This window comes from Neophocaena asiaeorientalis, unplaced genomic scaffold (genome assembly GCF_003031525.2).
Source record: "Neophocaena asiaeorientalis asiaeorientalis breed wild unplaced genomic scaffold, Neophocaena_asiaeorientalis_V1.1 scaffold1324, whole genome shotgun sequence".
Taxonomy (NCBI): Eukaryota; Metazoa; Chordata; class Mammalia; order Artiodactyla; family Phocoenidae; genus Neophocaena; species Neophocaena asiaeorientalis.
In genome coordinates, this window is record NW_020172157.1 from 111,741 (window position 1) to 134,239 (window position 22,499).

The 22,499-nt window shown below is 46.2% G+C and overlaps 2 protein-coding genes across 5 annotated transcripts in view; one reads left to right on the forward strand and one right to left on the reverse strand.

Annotated features, from left to right (window-relative positions):
• The first annotated feature begins 2,119 nt into the window (after positions 1-2,119).
• ZNF496 (zinc finger protein 496) overlaps positions 2,120-22,499 on the forward strand; it is a 37,469-nt gene continuing 17,089 nt past the window's right edge. Inside the window, exons 1-6 of one of the 4 annotated variants that reach the window (XM_024754954.1) lie at positions 2,120-2,299; positions 2,417-2,642; positions 4,069-4,185; positions 4,534-4,960; positions 5,392-5,575; positions 11,536-11,612. In XM_024754954.1, the coding sequence (XP_024610722.1) occupies positions 4,571-4,960; positions 5,392-5,575; positions 11,536-11,612 (651 nt within the window). In that variant the 5' untranslated portion in view covers positions 2,120-2,299; positions 2,417-2,642; positions 4,069-4,185; positions 4,534-4,570. Of the gene's footprint in view, positions 2,369-2,416; positions 2,643-4,068; positions 4,186-4,533; positions 4,961-5,391; positions 5,576-11,535; positions 11,613-22,499 lie in introns of all 4 variants that reach the window. The other 3 variants (XM_024754972.1, XM_024754961.1, XM_024754979.1) reach the window with 3 other exon arrangements.
• LOC112406250 (uncharacterized protein C6orf203-like) lies at positions 16,194-17,353 on the reverse strand. Its single transcript, XM_024754987.1, is given in 3 exon segments — positions 16,194-16,560; positions 16,562-16,616; positions 16,832-17,353. Coding segments are annotated over 3 exon segments (684 nt in total). The 5' UTR covers positions 17,094-17,353.

The following is a 22,499-nucleotide window of genomic DNA, read 5'->3' on the forward strand; positions in this document are numbered from 1 at the left end:
CAGTACACATTTGTTGAACGATCTAATGGCCCCGCGCATTTAACGAGGTAGACAGCATCATCCTTTTTTCTGGATGAGGAAACTGAGGCACAGAAAGGTTAAGTATACCTGAGATCACCTGGTTAGGAATTGATGAGGCAGGTTTTAACCCAGGTGCTCTGACTCATAACCCCTGTGCTAAGCGAAACGCAGAATAAACACAAAGCTTCGAAGAGATAACAGTGTACAGGGAGATGTCAGGTCAGGGGAAGGAACTGGACATGGCAGGGAGGATTGATCTGATGCTGTGCGCTAGGAATTTCTGGGCCCTGCATTTTATCTGCTTTCGAACTGCAGTGGGCAGAACTGTGAGTACAAATTACCAACACTCAACAGGTAGTTCCCTGCCCAGTCACAGGGCTGGGAACCCAGGCAGAGGATCTGGACTTTTAGAGCAGGTTGCGCTATTTGCCAAAGTACCTTAGTCGGACCTGCCTTGGCGAATCCTTGGCTCTTCCCCAGCTTCTCCTCCAGGCCATGGTGCCTGGCTGGTGTTCCTGAGAAGGGGGAGCACGTGAATCCTGTTAACGCGGAGTCGAGTTAAGTCTGAAGGGGGTGGTTCCCACTTGTATCTGCAGGTTCCAGGTAAGAGCTCTGGGTGGCCCTGCCGGCATCTGGCTCTATTTGGGGGAACAATCACTTTACACAAAAATGAGCGTTACTCCTTTGCTTTGATCCATCTCCTGCAAAAGTCACAGAATCCAAGCATACGGCAAACGGTGGCTCCCAGTAACTCCCCTACTCAGGAGTGATTTTTCATAATTGAGAGGAAGAAACAAAAGGCTCCCAAGTCCAAGGAATAAGGAAAAGCAACACTGCTAAGAAATCCCGGTCCTCAGTCCATCCACCTCTCTCCCACCTGCTCAACCAGGCCACTTTCTTTCAGGGAACTGGTATTGTCCTACTTGATCTGAGAAAAATCATTTATCTGCAGTAGTGTATCACCTCTAGTAGATGTAGACACTTCTCTGCCTTCTTCCGTGGGGGAGTCCAACTTCAGTGCCAGGCAGATGAAGAAAGAGAAGGGTTGGTGGGAATCAGGCCTGCTCAGGGACCCGATACATGCTTGCTCCCAAACCCAAGAACCTGGAAGATTAAGGATGACCCCAGGAAGACCCCTCTGAGCCTTTGAGCTATGTTCAGCATAGGGCAGTGGCAAGGAGCCCTATCTAGAGGTCCAGAGGCCCTAATTCTTCTTGCCCCTCACGGCCCCTCGACCTCAAGTCAAAGTCCCTTAACCTGTCCCTGGGCCTCAGTGTGAACAGCTAGCTACACCCTACACTTTAAGGGAGCAATAAGCACTCCGACCACCCACTGGGGGCCGGGATTGACCAAAGTCCCTCTACGCACTCCCCAGAGCTGTCCTGATGCTCAGAAGGGATGTGTAAGGGCCGCTGTGAAAGTCCACAAACCCCCCAAAAGCCGGAGCTTAAACCTTGGGCATCCGATAGATGACGAATCGGGGAGGTGACTCTTACTTTCTCCAGTCCTCGTCTCTTCAGCGGCCGCGGGCCGGACCTAGAGGAGGGGTTTTGGCTGGAAGGGGGTTGGACCTGCCAGGGCGCGGGGTGCGGGGCGGTCACACCGGGATTCTGAAATGTAGCGGCCCACTGTGCGCGGCAGCCTTCTTCCTCCGCTCCCCCTCCCAATTCCAGCATTCAGCCTCGGCTCCAGGATCGTCCCTTCCGGGCGTCCCCAAGCCCGTGTGGGAGTCCGAAGGGGTAGAACAGCGAAGAGAGGAGCGCCCAGGCCAACCTTCCCACACCGGCGGCTCTCCACGGCAGGGCGCACCCGCGCGAGCCCTCCTGCTGACCGTGTTCTCTGCACCCCCCCGCTCTGCCACCCGCCTCCAGGCGCGGTCCTAGCTGAGCCTTCGACGACCCGGCCTCCCGCCCCGCCTCGACGCGCGCCCCCCGCGCGAGCCCGCGGGGAGGCAGGGCAGAGGCGGTGTGGTTGACCCACAAAGCCCCCGGCCAAGCTCCTAGGCCGGGTCGCCAGCGGAGCGGAGCGGGGCGTGGCAGGGCGGGGCGCGCCGGCCGGGCCGGGCCGGGGGTGTCGGATGTCACCCCCAGCGCACACCTCGGCCGGGGGGCGGAGGAGCGAACCACTGAGATGCGGAGACCTCCCCGGTCCTAGAGCGGAGCAGGAAGTGTCCCAGGGGAGGGAGCCGGAGGGCTTCGGCCTTTCCTTTCCTCCGCGTCCGGCGGGCTCCGGAGGCGGTCAGGCCTGCACGGCCCGCCAACTGGGACGCGGCGCGGCGGTGAGTGCGGCCCAGGCGGCCCAGGCTTCTGTGGCCCGCGCGCCCTGCCTCGCTTCCAGGAGCCGTGCGGTGAGTCTCCGGGGAGGGGGATAAGACAACACAAATGTTGTTTTTCAGGCGCCTCCATTTGCTATCATTTCTTCCCTCCTAAGCGGAGCCGTGGTTTTCTGGATGAGCAGGAGACGGGGGCTCGGCTAGCCAGGGACGGAGTGGCCTCTGCAGGGAACCCGCCTCAGGAAGCACACCCGGGGGACCGGGCTGGAAGGATGAGGAGCTGCTGCCGCAGACTTCCGCCGCAGGAGGGATTTGAGTTAGACGCAGGGAAGGAGTTCCAGGCTGTGAGGTGAGGAGCCGGGAACTGGGTAAAGTGGAGGTGGGTGTGTGTATGTGTAGGGAGGGAAAGGGAGAGAGGGAAAAGGAAGAGAGATCTGGAGCGAGGAAAGGCTTGCCCTTTTTCCTGGCATAAAATGCCCATCCCCTCCTCTTTCTGCTGATCCAGCTCTGTTCCTCCGCCTAGAGCTTCTTTAAGCATGCCCCGCCCCCCTGTGGGATCCTCTTGGGACCAACGTTAATTCATTCATCACACATCAGTTCTGAGACTCCTATGTGCCAGGTGCTAGGGTGACAGGAACACGGCTGTCTGGTTAGGGATGATGGGCAGAGCCTAGAGCCAGATGCCCGAGAGCGGGTATCTGAGTACTGACTGAGGGTGGGGCACAGGTTGGGTGCAGACCTGCGGAACCTAGAGGCCCTGCAGGTGTGTGATGGCTGAGTTCATGGAACGTGGCAAGTGAGTAAGGCTGAGATTGGGTGTCAGATGCAGGAGCAGACACTGGAGGAAATCCGGAGGCGGGGCAAGCTGTAGCGTGTCCAGCCAGATATCCTCAAAGTCCTTTTATGCCAGTCTGTATTTGTTTTTATGTTGGAAAGCAAAGAGCTATAGAGATTTGGGTTTTTTGGATTGCCATTCAGTGGCCTTGTTGTTCTTCTGTGAAGAACACTTGTCTTCCAGTGAAATGGGAACGAGGCCTGCGTTTTGCATGGAACCCTTGGGGGGTGGGGGCACTGAGCTGTTAAGATTAAGGTGCTGGCGTGCTGGGGAGCCTCATAAACTTGGTGAGGAGGGCAAGTGACCGTGTCCAAGGATCTCAGAGGCCTTATGGTGGTGGTGGGGGACTGTGTGCGACTCCATGTGCCATTCATTTTCCCTGGGTCCCATAGTTTTGAGTAGTGGCCGCTACTCTCTGATGTCGCTCTGTATGTGTTCACTGGGGAGGTGGAGGGGCCCCTGAGCCCCACCCTACAGATATGGAGGCTGTACCATGAGTGCCCAACCTCTGTTCTGCCTGAGAAAGGTCTGTGAGGTGTGTGTGGTTTTCTTCATTGTGGTTTGAAGAGAAGGCAAGATGGGTGGAGGCCAGGTGGAAGGTCCAGACATCGTTAAGTATACGCTGAAGTTTACTATTCAGACTTTAGTGAGTTGGGTGGAGGTTCATCTGAAAGCACTGATGTTTTTAAATACATAATGTTATTTTTCTGTAGGAAACTCAGGATGTGGCTGCCTCTTTTGACTTTCTCCATCTCTTGTCTGGGGATCTTCTAGGCTGTCTGCTTTATTCCCTGCTTCCCAGTGCATATTCCACTGAGCAAGGCCGATTCTCAGTCTGTGGTGGTCTAGCACTGATCGTCAGCCCTAGCCACCAGCAGGATGAATTTCCTGGATCAGCTTTGAAGACTTTTCCTGTGCATGTCTGTCTTTGTCCTTCTAGCTCATTTTGTAAAGGTCTGAAGGGCAAGGACGGTGACTTTGGCTCTGAAGCCTCAAGATAGCGGCCTTCTCAGCTCGTCCATTTCAGGTCCTTTCCAGGAGGATCTGGACACTGAAGGTACCACAGAGCGTTAATTACATCTCTCTCCTGCATGCGGCCCTGTTGGTCTCCTGGGATGCTTGGAACGCCAGTGCCACGTTGAAATGCCACTGATTTTCTCCTGGACTCCCTGCCTTGTTTGTCCAGTCACCCAGTTAGGGGAATCACCAAATGATGCTTTTGGGAATGGGGTCATTCCTTCTCTCCCTTTGTTTAAGGATCATCCACACTGACACTTCTCACATGTCCCAGGGCTTCTCCCAAGGGCTGGTCTCTGTGGGCTTTTTCACTTTTCCCATCACCACCCCCAAAAAACTACTGCAGGAGACCAGAACATTGAAGCCAGTGATTTCTGTTTGGAAATAGGGTCGTCTTCTGCTGCTGACCCCCATCAAATCCCATCATGCCCACAGCCCTGTGCCCCCGAGTCTTGGCTCCGAAGGAAAGTGAGGAGCCCAGGAAAATGAGGAGCCCACCGGGAGAGAACCCTAGCCCCCAGGGTGAGCTTCCCAGCCCCGAGTCCTCCCGCCGCCTCTTCCGACGTTTCTGCTACCAGGAGGCGGCGGGCCCCAGGGAGGCCCTGCACCGCCTCTGGGACCTGTGCCGGGGCTGGCTGCGGCCTGAAAGGCACACCAAGGAGCAAATTCTGGAGCTGCTGGTGCTGGAGCAGTTTCTGGCCATCCTGCCCCGGGAGATCCAGGGCTGGGTGCGGGCCCAGGAACCTGAGAGTGGCGATCAGGCTGTGGCTGCTGTGGAGGCACTGGAACGAGAGCCGGGGAGACCCTGGCAATGGGTGAGCAGAGGGGGCTGGGCTGGGCTGGCTGGGAGGATGGGAAGGGAGAGGGAGAGAGTGGGGCTGGGCAGCAGGTGTGGAAAGGGGGGCCACCTTGTGCTTTGATGGTTTGGTGGGGTCACGCGTCCCCTGGCCAGGGATGAGGAATTCCATCTAGAGCTATGTGCTTCGGTTATGCCCACATTGAAGTTTGGTTTCCTAAAAAAGCAGATTCCATTCCCTAAAGGCCCTAATTGGTGGCATGGTTATGTTACCCCCGCCCCCGCACTTTATAGCCCTGTACAAGGCTGGGACTGAGCTTCTAGTGGTAGAGTCAACAGTCAGCAGGCCCAGGGAGGGAGGGGTTTGTCCAGTCCCTGGGACAGTTGCTGGTCCTCATCTGGCCAGGGACCTCTCCACCGAGCTCTGAAAAGCCCTCTCTGGGATTGCAGCTCAAGCACTGTGAAGACCCCGTGGTGATTGACGATGGGGACAGCCCTCCAGACCAGGAGCAGGAGCGGCTGCCAGCAGAACCCCAGAGTGACCTTGCAAAGAGCCAGGACACCCAGCCCATGGCCCTGGCTCAGGGCCCCGGGCTTCCAAGCAGACTCTCGGGCCAGCTCAGCGGGGACCCAGGTAGGGAGCCCAAGGGAGTGGGGAAGCGGTGTTTGTACCTAGTCCTGTGCACTTGGAAGTAGCTCTTGACATTTTTAGTTCTCTCCTTCCCCCTAAGTAGCCTGGAACCATTTTCAGCATCTGGTTCTTCCCTAGAGCAATTCAGTCAGAATCTCATGAGAGTATCCTCTTCATGGGCGCCAGGTCCGCCCAGAGGGACCTCTACTATGGGTAGGTGTTTTTGAGGCTGCATCATCTTGTCTCTTTGAGGGCGCACCTCTGGGCTTTGTTGGTCTGGGGACAGCTGGGCACCGTCGCCGTCCCAATAGGGCCTGTGTGGGGAGCTGAGCGTGGCCATGTCCTCTTGTCTCTGTGAACCGCTCTTTCCCCAGCCAAACAACTTCCGCTCTCAGGATTGTTATAATATTGCAAAGAAATATAAAAATGCTTCCTAGGGGATAGGGTGATATCTTCAGGACTTGGAGCATGGATGTTGGCTAGACGTGTCTGAATATCTGTACAAAATGCACCAATGGCCACAGTCAGGTGGCTTTGGCAGCAGGTACACTTGGCTTTGAATCCTCCAGGTATGACCCAGGGCATGCTTCTAAACTCTGCAAGCCTCAGTTTCCTGGTCTGTCCAGTGGAGATAATCTCAATAAAGTGAGTCACATGAAATTTTGGTTTCCCAGTACATATAAGATTTGTGTTTACACTGTAGTCTATTAAGTGTCCAATAGCATTATGTCTAAAAAATCAATGTATATACTTTAATTGAAAATATTTTGTTGCGGACTATCATATGAGCCTTCAGCACGATGAAGTGTTTTTGCTGGTGAAGGGTCTTGCCCCCATGCTGATGGCTGCTGACTGATCAGGTTGGTGGTTGCTGAAGGTTGGGGTGACCAGCAATTTCTTAAAATAAGACCACAATGAAGTTTGCCTCATCCATTGAATCGTTCCTTTCACGAACAATCTCTCTGTAGCACGTAATGCTGTTTCATAGCATTTTACCCACAGAACGTCTTTCCTTTTAAAATTGGAGTCAGTCCTCTCAAACTCTGCCATTGCTTTATCAACTAAGTTCATATAATATTCTAAATCCTTTGTTGTCATTTCAGTAGTCTTCACAGCATCTTCACCAGGAGTAGATTCCATCTCAAGAAACCACTTTCTTTTCTCGTCCATAAGAAGCGACTCCTCATCCATTCAAGTTTTATCATGAGATTGTCGCAATTCAGTCACATCTTCAAGCTCCACTTCCAATTCTGGTTCTCTTTGCTGTTTCCACCACATCTACAGTTTCTTCCTCCACTCAAGTCTTGAACCTCTCAAAGTTATCCATGAGGATGGATATCACCTTCTTTCAGACTTCTGTTAATGTTGATATTTTGATCTCTTCCCATGAATGTTCTTTTTTTTTCTGGCTGTGCCGCGCAGCTTGTGGGATCTTAGTTCCCCAACCAGAGATTGAACCTGGGCCCCGGCAGTGAAAGCACCAAGTCCTAACCAGTGGACTGCCAGGGAGTTCCCGTGAATGTTCTTACTGGCATCTAGAACGGTGAATCCTTTCCAGGAGATTTTCCGTTTACTTTGTCCAGATCCATCAGAAGAATCATTGTGTATGGCACCTATTACCATGTGAAATGTATTTCTTAAATGATAAGACTTGAAACTTGAAACTGCTCTTTGACCTGTGGGTTTCAGAATGGATGTTATGTTAGCAGGCATGAAAACAGTGTTAATCTCATCCATCTCATCAGGGAGCTCTTGGGTGACTAGTCAAAAAGCAGTACTATTTTGAAAGGAATCTTTTTTTCTGAGCAGTAGATCTCAACAGTGGGCTTAAAGTATTCAGTAAACCATGTTGTAACCAGATGTGCTGTCATCCAGGCTTTGTTCCATTTATAGAGCACAGGCAGAGTAGATTTAGCATAACTCTTAAGGGACGTTTTAGTAGTTTTGGAATTGTAAATGAGCACTGGTTCCAACTTATAGTCACCAAATGCATTAGCACCTAACAAGAGAATCAGCCTGACCTTGGAAGCTTTGAAGCCAGGCATTGCATTCTCTCTAGGTCTGATAGCCCTATAGGTGGCATCTTCTTCCAATATAAGGCTATTTTGTCTAAACTGAAAGTCTGTTGTACAGTGTAGCCACCTTCATTTCATGATCTTGGCTAAATCTTCTGGATGACCGGCTGCTTTACCTTGGACTTTTAGGTTATGGAGACCGGCTTTTTCCCTTAAACCTCGTGAACCAACCTCTGCTAGCTTCAAGCTTTTCTTTTTCAGCTTCCTCACCTCTCTCAGCCTTAATAGGTTGAAAAGAACTAGGGCCTTGTTCTGGATTAGGTTTTCGCTTAAGGGAAGGTTGTGGCTGGTTTGATCTCTCCAGACCACTAAAACTTTCACCATATCAGCGATAAGGCGGTTTTGCTTTCTTGTGTGTTCATTGGAGTAGCACTTTTAATTTCTTTCAATAACTTTTTGTTTGCATTTGCCGCTTGGCTGTTTGGTGCAAGAGGCTTGGCTTTCAGCCTGTCTCAGCTTTTGACGTGCCTTCCTCACTACGTTTAATTATTTCTGTCTTTTGATTTAAAGTGAGAGGTATACGGCTCTTCCTTTCATGTGAACACTTAGAGGCTATTGTAGGGTTATTAATTGGCCTAATTTCAGTATTGTTGTGTCTCACAGAATAGAGAGGCCCGAGGAGAGGGAGAGAAGTGTGGGAGCCACTGGAACACACACAACATTTATCAGTTAAGTTTGTTGTCTTATACGGGCATGGTTTACGGCACCCCAAAACAATTACAATAGTAACGTTAAAGATCACTGATCACAGATCACCGTAACAAATACAATAATGGAAAAGTTTGAGATGTTATAAGAATTACCAAAATGTGACACAGAAACATGAAGTGAGCAAATTCTTTTGGGAAAATGTTACCAGTAGGCTTGTTTGATGCAAGGTTGCCGCAAACCTTCAGTTTTTAAAAAAAGTAATATCTGCAGAGTACAATAAAATGAGGTATGCCTGGATACCCATAAAATACTGAACAGGGGGCCTGAGCTGCCCATGGTTTGTTTGGTTTTTTTTGATTTTTTTTTTTTTTTGCTGTGCCATGCAGCATGCGGGATCTTAGTTCCCTGACCAGGGATCAAACTCGTACCCCCTGCAGTGGAATCATGGAGTTCTAACCACTGGACAACCAGGGAATTCCTGCCCATGATTTCTAGTTGAAGTAATTAATCATCATGGAAAGAAGTGGTGCTCTCAGTTTGAAGGAAGTGACCTGTAGGGTGTGAGGGTTTGGGCAGACTTGTGCTACAGTTGTGCTATGGTTATAGATGGAAAAAGAAAGTATGAGGAGACCAGGAATGCGTTCTTATGATTCACAGAAGTTGTCCTTGTCATTGTAATAAGGTTTTCAGTTTTTAAAAGTTACATATTACATTTCTTTTTTTTTTTTTTTTTTTTTTAATTTTTTAATTTTTTTATTTTTTTATTTTTGTGGTAAGCGGGCCTCTCACTGCTGTGGCCTCTCCCGCCGCGGAGCACAGGGTCCGGACGCGCAGGCTCAGCAGCCATGGCTCACGGGCCCAGCCGCTCCGCGGCACGTGGGATCCTCCCGGACCGGGGCAAGAACCCGTGGCATCGGCAGGCGGACTCCCAACCACTGCGCCACCAGGGAAGCCCCCCATATTACATTTCTTTATGAAACTATAAAGTTTCACAAAGTTTCTTTGTGAAACTATACTGATTTCTGTACAAATCAAATTAACGCTCCAGCCTCTCCTTGGTTAAAAGTCAAGACAGATGTGCTAGTTTGTTTGGGCTGCCATAATAAAGTCCCACAGACTGGGCAGCTTAAACAACAGAAATTTATTGTCTCATGGTTCTGAAAGCTGGAAGTCCTAGATCAAGGTATCAGCAGAGTTGGTTTCTCCTAAGACCTGATTCTCCTTGGCTTCTAGACAGCCATCTTCTCCCTGTTTCCTCACATGGTCTTCCCTCTGTGTGTCTGTGTCCTAATCTCCTCTTATTATAAGAGCCTCAGGCATATTGGATTAGGGCTCACCCCAATTACCTCTTTGTAACTTAATTATCTCTTGAAAAGCCCTATGTCCAAATCTAGTCCCATTCTGAGGTACTGGGGGTTGGGACTTCAACATATGAATTTGGCAGGGATGCAATTCAGCCCATAACCACAGGCATGAGAAACAACCATTTGCCCAAATAAACAATGCATGTGCAAGCAGCCTGGGTTATGCAGGTTGATGATGGCCATGACAGGACCCTCAGGAGGAGGAGGTGCTTCAGGAACTGTAGCAGCCTACTCACTTCCGGGTGAAGTTCTGAGATGATCCAGCTACCATGGATGGGCTTTGGATCAAAAGGGTCAACGCTTCCATTTCCTTGAGCAATAATGAATGGACAAAGTAGGCATGATGAGAGTTAGCTATTGCCACCTTAAACGTTCAGGTGTTTTATCATGGGGAAGCACTTCCAGTAAAAGCCATATAGTTCCTAATCTTGAAGCTTTCCCCCCAAATATAGATTTTGTTTAGAGGCTGAAAGCTGTCCAAGGTAATCTTTAAAGCGTCAATGTGCTCATTTATCATGGTGAAAGATAGGGTAGGGCTGTGTTTTATACCCCAGAAGGTGGCAGGTATGAGAGCAGGATTAAATCATGCCTTCCTCGAATCCATGCCCACCTAGCCTGAGCTTCTGGCAGTGGAGTGATGAGGCTGCCTTCCGTGGGGAATTCTCCTCACACACCCCCACCCAAGTGTCACTGCTGGTCTGAGCTGGCTCCTGTCTCAGGCTGTCATTCCAGATAGCCACACCTGCCCCTGCTGTTGGCTGAGTGCTTTATGTCCCAGGAGGTGTGAGAGGTGAGGAACACTGGCTTCTAATGTTAGCTTTGACACTGATTTCACATCATGAGCTGCGGGTAACCTCCCAGATTTTCTCCGAACTGAGAGGTGATAGTGCAGCTTATCCTGTGAAAGGGCTACCTTTTGAAACACAGCTCATTTCGACATGGCTGCACCATGGGCCAGGTATGTGGCTCACTTCTTGCAGAAGCCTGGGCATGTGCTGGTCAGGGGAGAGAAATCATATGAGAATGTAGCAGAAGCCCTTGGGAGCCCAAGATAAGGGAGAGTGAGATGATCCCAGTACTACAGTGTGTACACATTTTGAGTGGTGGTGGTTGGGCACTGTGGGGGGTGCTCTTCCAGGAGCATCTGATAGAGATAATAGTCTTTCTTAAAGAGCTTTGCAATTTATAAACTTATAAATGTATAAATTTATATGACACTGGAGTCCCACAGTAATCTTAATTGCTAACAGCTCTTACTGACCCCTTTTACTCCATGGACCTCTAACCTTCATTTCCCTTGTATTGTGGATGATACAGCTGACGTCCCTGGACCTTCAGGGAGTCACATAGCTAGTTGGTGGCAGAGCCAACTGGACCCCAGGCATTCCCCGTTACTGCCCCCACTGACATGTCTGAAAGCAAAGTGACAGAAATCCTTATTTTGCAAGTGCTTTTTTTTTTTTTAACTTAAATTATTTATTTATTCATTGGCTATGTTAGGTCTTTGTTGTTGCGCGTGGTCTTTCTCTAGTTGCAGCGAGTGGGGGCTACTCTTCATTGTGATTTGTGGTGGCTTCTCTTGTTGTGGAGCACAGGCTCTAGGTGCGCGGGCTTCAGTAGTTGTGGCTTGTGGGCTGTAGGGTGCAGGCTCAGTAGTTGCAGTGCACGGGCTTAGTTGCCCCGCAGCATGTGGGATCTTCCTGGACCAGGGATCGAACCCGTGTCCCCTGCATTGGCAGGCGGATTCTTAACCACTGTGCCACCAGGGAAGTCCCGCGGGTGCTTTTTATGTGCATCATCTGGTAATCCTCTTTCTACAGGTGAAAAAAGAGACCCAGGATTTTATGAGCTATCCATTTCTGATCTCTTTCAGTCCTGCAAGACACTTCCCTTCTTCAGGAAGCGAGTTTGAGGGATGCACAGCAGGTGACTGCCCTCCAGCTGCCCCTGGTGAGTGTTTTCTTCAAGGGTCTTTGAGAACCCCATATTTGCCTGTCTCTAAGCTGCATGGCAGCTTTTCCAGGACCCCAGCCAGCTTGCTGTCTGCCCCACAGGTTGTTCAGCCCTAGCAGAGAAAAACTAATACAGGAAGGGCATGAGTTTGTAAGATGCTCTTCTGAATCCCTCCTGCCTGTGTAGTCCTGGCTGTTTGTCACCTTCGGGAGCCTTTGTGCAGACAAAGATGGTGGAAAACAAATGCCCTGGAGTCCTCGTCTGTTGTCCTCTTGGCATCTTAGAGTTCCTTTCCTGTGAAAAAAGAGAGACCTCTTCACTCTTTTACTTCATAGGGTATTTTTTTTAATTTAATAATAATCACGGTAGTAGCTATTTCAGAAGTATTAGGAAATGGAGGAAAAAAGCACAGATTATTTCAGCACCGTCACACAACCGTGCAGTGAGTTGTCAGGGAATCTCCTGCATTTTCCCCTTCCATGTTCCCTCACGAGGCTTACTTTCTCAGGTGTCCTCACAGGATAGGGGCTGGTGTTGGTCTGGCAGGTGCTCTCACCCACCTCTTTTCAGCCCGGTTTCTGCCTTCGGCCTTGGTTTCCCACCATACACCTTCATTTTTATCTCTAACGCTTTCCATTGGCTGGCATAAAATTTAGTTACTGTACCACAGAGTCATCTCCTCCCACAAGAATGGGCTGTGTGAAGGTATGGACTTTGTTTTGTTTCTGGTTCCCTGGCAGCTGGAAGACTGAAGGACAGTAGATGCACAGGAAACACATCTCAAGTTTGCTGTCCGCACAGTGCATTCGATAAGACTTTAAACTTGGGGAGTGGAGAGGGCTCAGGATAGGAAGGAATTAACCAGGGTACATGGGATGGGGTGTCTCTATTCCCTCAGTGCCGTACTCATGGGCCCTAGCGCTCAGCACACATGTTTTAGCATCCTCTATGTACTGTGATAGTTCTTGAACACAAATGACCCAAAGGAGATGAAACTCATATTTCTTATTAAAACTTGATACCTTTGACCAGTATGACACACAAGGAGATACTGTGAATTTAATATCTAATGAGCTTTGGTATTCATCTTGTGAGAGGAAAATGTAGATTTTGATAAATCAATGCTGTTTTATCACTCTATAGAGGACAGTTTCTGCCTAGTGCACTAGAAATCACCATTGTGAAGGTCTTTTTTTTTTTTTAGTTTAAAAAAAAAATTCATTTGTGGTAGAATGTGCATAACATAAAATTCAGTATCTTAACCATTTCTAATGTACAGTAGTGTTTTTTTTTTTTTTTTACAGTAGTGTTTTTAAGTGTTCAGTAATGTTAAACATATTCACATTGTTGTGTAGCCAATCTCCAGTATTTTTTCATTTTGCCAAGTTGAAATTCCTCACAAATTAAGTAGTTAATTCCCTCCATTCCCTCATACCCCCAGCCCCTTGAAAACACCATTCTACTTTTTCTATGATTTGACTACGCTAGATAGCTCATAAAAGTGGAATCCCACGGTATTTGTCTTTTTCTGACTGACTTATTTCATTTAGCGTAACGTCCTCAAGGTTCATCCATGACGTAACATGTGTCAGAATCTCCTTCCTTTTTAAGGCCGAATAATATTCCATGGTATGTATGTAATGCATTTGGTTTATCTGTTCATTCATTGATGGACACACCTTTTATTATAAATAATGCTGCTATGATCATGGGTGCACATAAAGTTTATATATTTTTTATTTTTTTACACAATTGTAGATTCACATGTAGTTGTAAGAAATAACAAGAGATCCCTTGTACTTTTACACTAAATGGTAACATCTTGTAAAAATATAATATAGTATCACAACTAGCATATTGACATTGATACGTATAGGATACAGATCATTTGCTTCACTGGAGGATCCTTCATGTTGCCTTTTATAGCCAAACCCACTTCTCTTTTACCCCATGCTCCCATCCTTCTCTGACAACCACTAATCTGTTTTACATCTCTGTAATGTTGTCATTTCAAAAAAATTAGATAAATGGATTTCTCAGCATAATTCTGTGGAGCTTCAGCCAGGGTTTTACATGTATCAGTAGTCCATTCCTTTTTTAGTGCTGAGTAGAATTCCTTGGTTTGGATATACCACAGTTTGTTTAACCCGTTACCTGTTGAAGGACATCTAGGTTGTTTCCAGTTGGGGGCCATTTTGCATAAAGCTGCTGTAAACATTTGTGTACAGGTTTTGTGTGAACATCGGTCTTCATTTCTTTGGGGTAAATACACAGGCATTCAGTTGTTGGGTTGAATGGCAAGTGCCTATTTAGTTTTTCAGGGAACTGCTACATCCTTTTCCAGAGTGACTGTACCATTTTGCATTCCTATGAACAATGTATGACTGATCTACATTTTTCACATCCTCCCACCATTTGTTGTCACTTTTCTTATTTCAGCCATTCTGATAAGTGATATCTCATTATGGTTTAAAGTTGCATTTCCCTAGTGACTAATAATGTTGTACACCTTTTCAGGTGCTCAGCTGCCACGTAAATATCCTCTTATGTGAAATGTTTCTTCACGACTTTTGCCTGTGATCTAATTGGACCATTTACTTTTTCACTGTTGTTTCAAGAGCTCAGTATATATTCTAGATACTTGTCCTTTGTTGGATATGTGTTTTGCAAATATATCCTCTCACTCTGGAACTTGTCTTTCCATCCCTTTAACAGAGTTTTTAGCACAGCAAAAGTGTTAAATTTGGATTAAGTATAGATTGTGAGTTTTTCCTTTTAAGGATCATGCTTTTGGTGTAAAGTCTAAGAACTCTTTGCTTAGTCTTAGATCCCAAAGATTTTCTCCTGTTTTTTTCCTAAAAGTTATATAGTTACGTACGCATTTTACGTTTAAGTCCATGATACATTTAATCCATGATCTGTGATCCATTTACATTTAAGTCCGTGATCTCTAAGTTTTGTATAAGGTGTGAGACTTAGGTCAAGATTCATGTTTTTTTTTTTTTTTTTTTTATTTTTTTTTTTTTTTTTTTTTTTAAATTTTATTTATTTATTTATTTTTGGCTGTGTTGGGTCTTCGTTTCTGTGCGAGGGCTTTCTCTAGTTGTGGCGAGCGGGGGCCACTCTTCATTGCGGTGCGTGGGCCTCTCACTGTCGCGGCCTCTCTTGTTGCGGAGCACAGGCTCCAGACGCGCAGGCTCAGTAGTTGTGGCTCACGGGCCTAGTTGCTCCGCGGCATGTGGGATCTTCCCGGACCAAGGCTCGAACCCGTGTCCCCTGCATTGGCAGGCGGATTCTCAACCGCTGCGCCACCAGGGAAGCCCAAGATTCATGTTTTTTGCTGGTGGATGTCCAGTTGCTCCAGCACCATTTGTTGAAAACATTGCCTTTCCCCCACTGAATTGCTTTTGCTCCTTTATCAAAAATCCATTGAGCATATTTGTGTGGGTCTTTTCCCAGGTTCTCTGTTCTGTTCTGTTGATCTATTTGTCTCTCTCTCTCTAATAGTACATAATTTTGATTACTGTACCTTATACTAAGTCTCGAAATTAGGTAGATTGATTCCTCCTTTTTTATTTTTCTTTTCTCAAAATTATTTTAGCTATTTTAGTCCCTTTGCCTTTCTCTGTGAATTTTAGAATAATCTTGTCCATATCTATAAAGGGTATAACTGAGATTTTGATAGGAATTTTGTTAAACCTGTATATCAATTTGGGGAGCATTGACATTTTTATCATCTGAATCTTTCAATCTGTGAATGCAGAATGCTTCTCCATTTACTTATTTTTTTGATTTCTTTCATCACTGTTATGTAGTTCTTAGCATATAAATTTTGTATGTGTTTTGTTAGATTTATATGTAGGTACTTCATTTTTTGAGGAATTATAATTTTTATTTTTAATTTTGATAATAACACATCCATTTATAGTATAAGAAACACAATTGATTTTTGAATGTTTATTTTCTATTCTGTGACCTTGCTGGATTCATACATCAGTTTAAGGAGGGTTTGGGGTTTTTATTTTATTTTAAACAGTTCCTGGAGTTTCTCTGTAGACAATCGTGTCATCTGCAAATAAAGGCAGTTTTCTTTCTTTTTTTCCAGTTTTTATGCTTTTATTTTCTTTTCTTGCCTCATTCCACTGGCTAGAACTCCCAGCACAATGTTGAATAGCAGCAGCGGGGACAGACATCCATCCTTGCCTTGTTCCCGATATTAGGGGGAATGCATTCAGTCTGTCACAATTAAGTATAATGTTAGCTGTAACTTTTAAATAAATTATCAAGTTGAGTAAGTTTCTTAATTCCTATTTTTCTGGAGTTTTTATTATGTGTGATTGTTGAATTTGTCAAAACCTTTTCTACTTCAGTTGATATGATCATGTGAATTTTCTTTAGGCTGTTAATATTATGGATTGTATTGTTTGAGTTTTGAACCAGCCTTGCTTCCCTGGAATAAACACCTTCTTGTCATATAAAATTCTATTTATATATTGCTGAATTTTATTAGCTATTATTTTGTTAAGGTTTTTTTTTTTTTTTTGCTGAAACGCAATCCATTTATTTGAGTGTACTTTTTTAAGGCAATTTTAACTTTTTCCACTGCCATAACACCACTCTGTATTTCTCACTGCTGGTCTTCTCTTCAAACACTTTTTTCGGGAGAATCCTCATCACTGTCTCTGTTTCTGCTTCTCTATCCTCTCCAATTAGAAGATCCAATGTATCTCCCACTTTCACCGTTCTGCTTTTCTTCCATAATTTTTCCCCGTTCAGCCTGAGTTCACCTTTGTAGAATGCATCTTCCACGTTGTTTCTCCCGATATCTAGGCCCGTCTTCAGGGTAACATCATATCGGAAAGACTGCACTACTTTGTCCAGGTCCTTATGGTCTCTGACCGCACTGGGGTCGTCCTCTGGCTCCTCTTCCTGCTCACTCATCTCATGAGTCCCCTTCATCTTCCACTTTTTGCAGAGTCTTTTTAGTGGATTTTTTTAGAGCTTACATTACTTTTTTGTTTTGCGGTACGCGGGCCTCTCACTGTTGTGGCCTCTAGCGTTGCGGAGCTCAGGCTCCGGACGCGCAGGCTCGGTGGCTGTGGCTCACGGGCCCAGCCGCTCCGCGGCATGTGGGATCTTCCCGGACCGGGGCACGAACCCGCGTCCCCTGCATCGGCAGGCGGACTCTCAACCACTGCGCCACCAGGGAAGCCCGCTTACACTACTTTTGAGTCTTATGGAAAATGGGAAGATATATTCTTGAGATATTAAAAGCCCTGAGAGTCTCAGTGAGAAAATGTTATGGAAAAATGTTTTATAATTTGAAGCATTTAACTTGGAACTAGACAAATATAAGTATCGATTCCAGGAAGCACAGTGTTTATGTGAAGGTGACCCTCGTAGCGCTCCGCAGAGCCCAATCCAGGCGTCTGGTTTTCTTAAAACGCTGCTGGGCAATCTGACGCTAGGCATAGCCATGGCTCGTACGACCTTCCCGGGTCCTCAAGGTCAAGGGAAACTGGACACCAGCGTCCTCGAGCTTGCGGTCTGTGTCTGCAGCCAACAGGAACGGCCGGGCCCAGGGGAAGACGGCCTCGGCCCGCCGGGTTCGCGAGGCCCCTAAGAGCCCCCGGAACCACGGGGCGTCCCGAGCTGGCCCGGCTGCGGCAGGACGCCAGAGACTCACGCAGAGACCTGGCAGGAGCGCGGGCGGGGGACTGGAGCTCGCCCTGCCCGTATTTCCCACGTGCTTGCTGTGAAGCAACAAAAGCGGGAGCAGACAGTGGGCACCGCACGCCGGGCAGGGGCACAGTTACCTGTACGCTAGCGCCGCTCCGCCTTCCCCGCCCCCCACCCCGTGGCTTGCTGAGCGCTGGTTGTTAAGGACTTTTATATCTATGTTGATGAGAGATACCTGTCAGTGGTTTTTGTTTGTTTGTTTTCTTTACTGTCTTTGCCTAGTTTTGTTCAGGGTAATACTAGCTTCAGAAGATGAATTGGGAAGTGTCCCCTCTTCTTGTTTTCTAAAAGAGATTGTATAGAATTAGTGTTCATTCTTTGAACATTTGGTAGGATACTCTAGTGAAACTATAAGAACCTGAAGGTTTGGGGGTGGGGTGGGTTGTGTGTGGTATTTTAATTATATATTAAACTTCCTTAGTGGTTATAGGGCTATTCATACTATTTCATAGTGGATGAGTTGTGGTAGTATGTATTTTTCAAAGAATCGTTTCATTTCATCTAAGTTGTTAAATTTTTGTGTGTGGAGTGATTTGTTGTTTTCCTTTATCATCCTTTCTGTTATCAGCAAGGTCTATGATATCCCTGTTTCATTCCTGATATTGAAAAATTGTGCCTTTATTTTTCTTTGTCAATCATTTCAGAGGTTTTCAATTTTATTGATATTTTCAAAGAACTAGCTCTTTATTTCATTGATTTTTCTCTATTATTTTTCTGTCTTCAATTTCATTGATTTCTGCTCTCATGTTATTTTCTTCATTTAGCATGTTTGGGTTTGTTTTACTATTCCCTTTCTGGGTTCTTGAGGTGGGAGCTTAGATAATTGATTTGAGACTCAAACGTAAGCATTTCTGATGTAAGCATTTTAGTGCTATAAATTTCCCTGCTTTCGCTACCCTACTGCTTTAACAAGGTCCCACAGATTATAATACAATGTATTTTTGTTTTCAGTCACTTCAATGTATTTTTAAATTTCCCTGGAGACTTCTTCTTTATCACACTTTAGAAGTGTGGTGTTAAATTTCCAAGGGGGGAAAAAAAAATTTCCAAGGGTTTGGAGATTTTCCTGTTACCTTTCTACTATTGATTAATATCTAGTTCGATTCCATTGTTTTCAGAGAACACACAGTATTATTTCAACTCCTTCAAATTTGTTGGGAGTTTCTCCTCTCCTTCCAGGATTTCGATGACCCAGTGTGTGGTCTGTCTTTGTATATATTCTGTGGCCATTTGAATAACAAAACATTTTGCTATTGTCTAGTGAAGTGTTCTATAAATGCTGATTGGCTCCCGTTTGTTGATGGTGCTATTGAGTTCTTCTGTATCCTTGCTTATTTTCTAATTGATTGTTGTATTCGTTTTTGAGAGAGGGATGTCAAAGTCTCCAACTATAGTAGCTGATTTGTCAACTATAGTAGTTGATTTGTCTGTTTCTCTTTTCTGTTCTGTCAGCTTTTGCTTCACATATTTTACAGCTCTTTTGTTTGAGACATACACATTTAGGATTGCTATGCCTTCTTGTTGGATTGACCCTTTTATTATTATATGTAATGTCCCCCTCTCTCTGATAATTTCCTTTATTCTGACGTACTTTATCTGGTATAAATATAGCTACTCTTTCTTTTGATTAATAATTGCATATTAAATATTTCCCACCCTTTCACTTCCAACCTGTTGGTATCATTAGGTTTGAAGTGAGTTTCTTTTAGATAGCATATAGTTGGGTCATGTTTTTTAATCCATTCTGCCAGTCACTGTGTTTTAACTGATGTACATAGACCATTTGTATTTAATGTAATTATTGGCATGTTAGGGCTTAAGTCTGTTCTGTTTTTTTTTTCTATTTGTTCTGTTTTTTGCTTCTTCATTTTCTTTTTCTTGACTTCCTGTGGGTTACTTGAACATTTCGAAGAATTCCATTTCTGTTTGCCTAAGTGCATTGTCAAGTGTATATCTTTATATTGTTAAAAAAATATTCAGTGACGCTTGTTACAGTTGGTAAGGCAGACTTTATTCAGGACCATGTTGACAGGTATAGGGACCACTGTAACGGAATTTTACAGTGGAGGAGAGGTGGGGCTTAATTCCAAATACAGCATGGGCAAATGGGAACTTAGAGCCAAGGAGCAGGGTGGGGTCAGTGGATGGAAAATTACTAAGAGAAAGCATCAGGGATAGGAGGGATTCTGGCTAGACCAACCTAACAGGATTCTTGGTGCAGACAGGCCAGCGTGACCAGACATCACCTAGGATGTGGAAGCCAATCAGATGTGGAAGACAGGACGTTGTGGTTAAACTGACTTATGCTGAAATTGAGTTTTACAAGGAAGTGCACAGATGGGCCCAGGGGAAGGTTCAGGAGCCTGACTAAAGTTTGGTCAAGCAAAGAACCTTTGTCAATAGAGCTTTTTAGTGATTGTGTTGCAGGAAAAACGGGGCACGAGAGGATCGTCATGTCCCCGGTCTTGGGGGAGCTCCTGGGACAGCCACTAAGTGAGGGTCCTTGGCTTCGCACAGGAAAGAATTCAAGAGTGAACCATAGTAGTGTGAAAGCGGTTTATTTAGAGAGATACACACTCCGCAGACAGTGTAAGCCTTCTCAGAAGGCAAGAGGCGGCACTGAAATATGGGGTGGTTAGTTTTTATGGGCTGGGTAATTTCACAGGCTAAGGAGTGGGAAGATTATTCCAGTTATTTTGGGGAAGGGACAGAGATTTCCAGGAATTGCGCCAACCCTCGTAGCGCTCCGCAGAGCCCAATCCAGGCGTCTGGTTTTCTTAAAACGCTGCTGGGCAATCTGACGCTAGGCATAGCCATGGCTCGTACGACCTTCCCGGGTCCTCAAGGTCAAGGGAAACTGGACACCAGCGTCCTCGAGCTTGCGGTCTGTGTCTGCAGCCAACAGGAACGGCCGGGCCCAGGGGAAGACGGCCTCGGCCCAGGAGTGGGAAGATTATTCCAGTTATTTTGGGGAAGGGACAGAGATTTCCAGGAATTGCGCCACCCGCCCCGTATTTTGGCCTCTTATGGTTGGCCTCAGAACTGTTATGTGCCTGGGGGGGTGTCATTTAGCATATGCTGATGTATTACAAGGAGCATATAATGAGGCTCAAGGCCCACTGGAAGTCAGATCTTCCACCATCTTGGGCCTAGTAGGTTCTAACCGGTTTTTGTGGTATCCTGTTCTTCTTAATGGTTGTGTCATTTTTTTTAATGGTTGTGCCCTTCCCCCTTCTTTCCTGTCTCAGTTGCTCTAGGTATTAAATATACATAACTTTACATCCCCTCCCCCTCCTCCTTTTATAATACAATTGATTTAAGTAGTTTCTCTACATACATTTAGAACCACGTGTCAGACAATGTTATAACTGGTGCTTCAACTATCAAATATTTATTTAGAAAACTTAAAAAGGAGAAGGACAGCCTATCGCCTTGCTCATATTTTGACTTAACTTTTTCCTCTCTTCCTTTCTTATGTTCCATAGTTCCTTCTCTTATTGTTTCCTTTCTGTTTAGAGAATATTCTTTAGCCATTCTTTTAGGATAAGTCCGGTGTTGGCAAATGTACCTTTCTTTTTTTTTTTTTTTTTTGGCAGCGTTGGGTCTTCATTGCTGTGCACGGGTTTTCTCTAGTTGCCTCGAGCGGGAGCTACTCTTCGTTGTGGTGCGCGGGCTTCTCATTGCGGTGGCTTCTCTTGTTGCGGAGTACGGGCTCCAGGCATTCGGGCTTCAGTAGTTGTGGCGCACGGGCTTAGTTGCTCCGCGGCATGAGGGATCTTCCCGGACCAGGGATCAAACCCATGTCCCCTGCATTGGCAGGTGGATTCTTAACCACTGCGCCACCAGGGAAGTCCACACGTGTACCTTTTTTTGATTCATTTGAAAATGTCTTGGATTTCTGAGGGGGTTGGGAGTTCCAGCTCCCCATGTGGTCTCCACTGATACAGTCTGTGTTGGGGTGGTGTGGGGGAAGGACTGATCTTAGTCAGCGGGGATGGAAGTCCCAGCTTTCTGCTTGGCCTTGGCCTTCTCTGAGACCACCAGTGGGGGTGCTGGGGCACTTCATTGCAGCCTGGTGAGGGTGGAAGTCTAGGCTCCCACCCATTCTCTGCTAGCATAAGCGAGGTTGGGGGCCATGTTTTTTTGTGGTGCTTGGCTGGACTAGAGCAGTTATTGTCTGTCTAGCTACTTTCCTGGTCCTGTGGCTGAGAGAACAGGCTTTTGTTAGGGTTGTATTTTTATCTGTGCCTGTTGGTATTTTGGGGTCACCTGCTCCTTCAGCTTCAAGTTTTGATATATGAGGCAGAAAGAAAAACCAGGGTACTCACCACTCTGTTGTTCCTCGCTGTGTTGTCTGAGGTCCCTAGCTGGTGTGCCTTCCTCTTTCCACCTTTCAGAGAGAGTTTGCTGTGTTTTTTTAATATATAATTCCCTGGGGTTTTAGTTGTACTCAGTGGGGGGAATTAAAGGAATGTATGTCTGCTCCGTCCTCGAGAAGGCAGCAGAAGTCTCCTCTGAAACTTTAATTTTAAATGGACATATTTATTTCCCCCACCCATTCTTGTTATAAAAATTGACAAGATTTAGAAAGTGAAAGGATATTACATGTTTCCAGTTATCTGAGAAGATCTCTCAGTGTCTTGATGAACTTCCTTCTTTTCTCTGCTGTTTTGTTTGTGCCTTTCTAGGATCATGCTGTATTGAGTCCTGTGTTTATGCTTTGTCTCCAGTGTGTATGTAAGCATTTCTCCATATGATATAAAAGCTCCCTGGGTATCCTGCTAAGTGGCTGTGCCAGATTGTCAGCGATTGGAGCATCATTGATCCATTTCCCGGGACCTGGGACTTGGGTTTGCTTACATGATGCTGTGAACATCCATGGCTACCGTGTTTTGTTCCTATTGCAGTTTGGGGTAGATTCACAGACACCTATCCAAGGCTTACAGGGGAAACACAGCCATATCTGTTTTGAAAAGTACGTACCTGCCCGTTTTTTCTTCAGAATCTTCAGAACCAGACACCTCTGCAGTGCTGTCTTAGAGCACTGACTTCTTTCATATTTCACCAATAGTGGCAGTTACCATCTTTTTCTCATTAAGAGACTAGTCAGGGAGGAAAAAAACTTTTTCTTCTACTCTCTAAGGT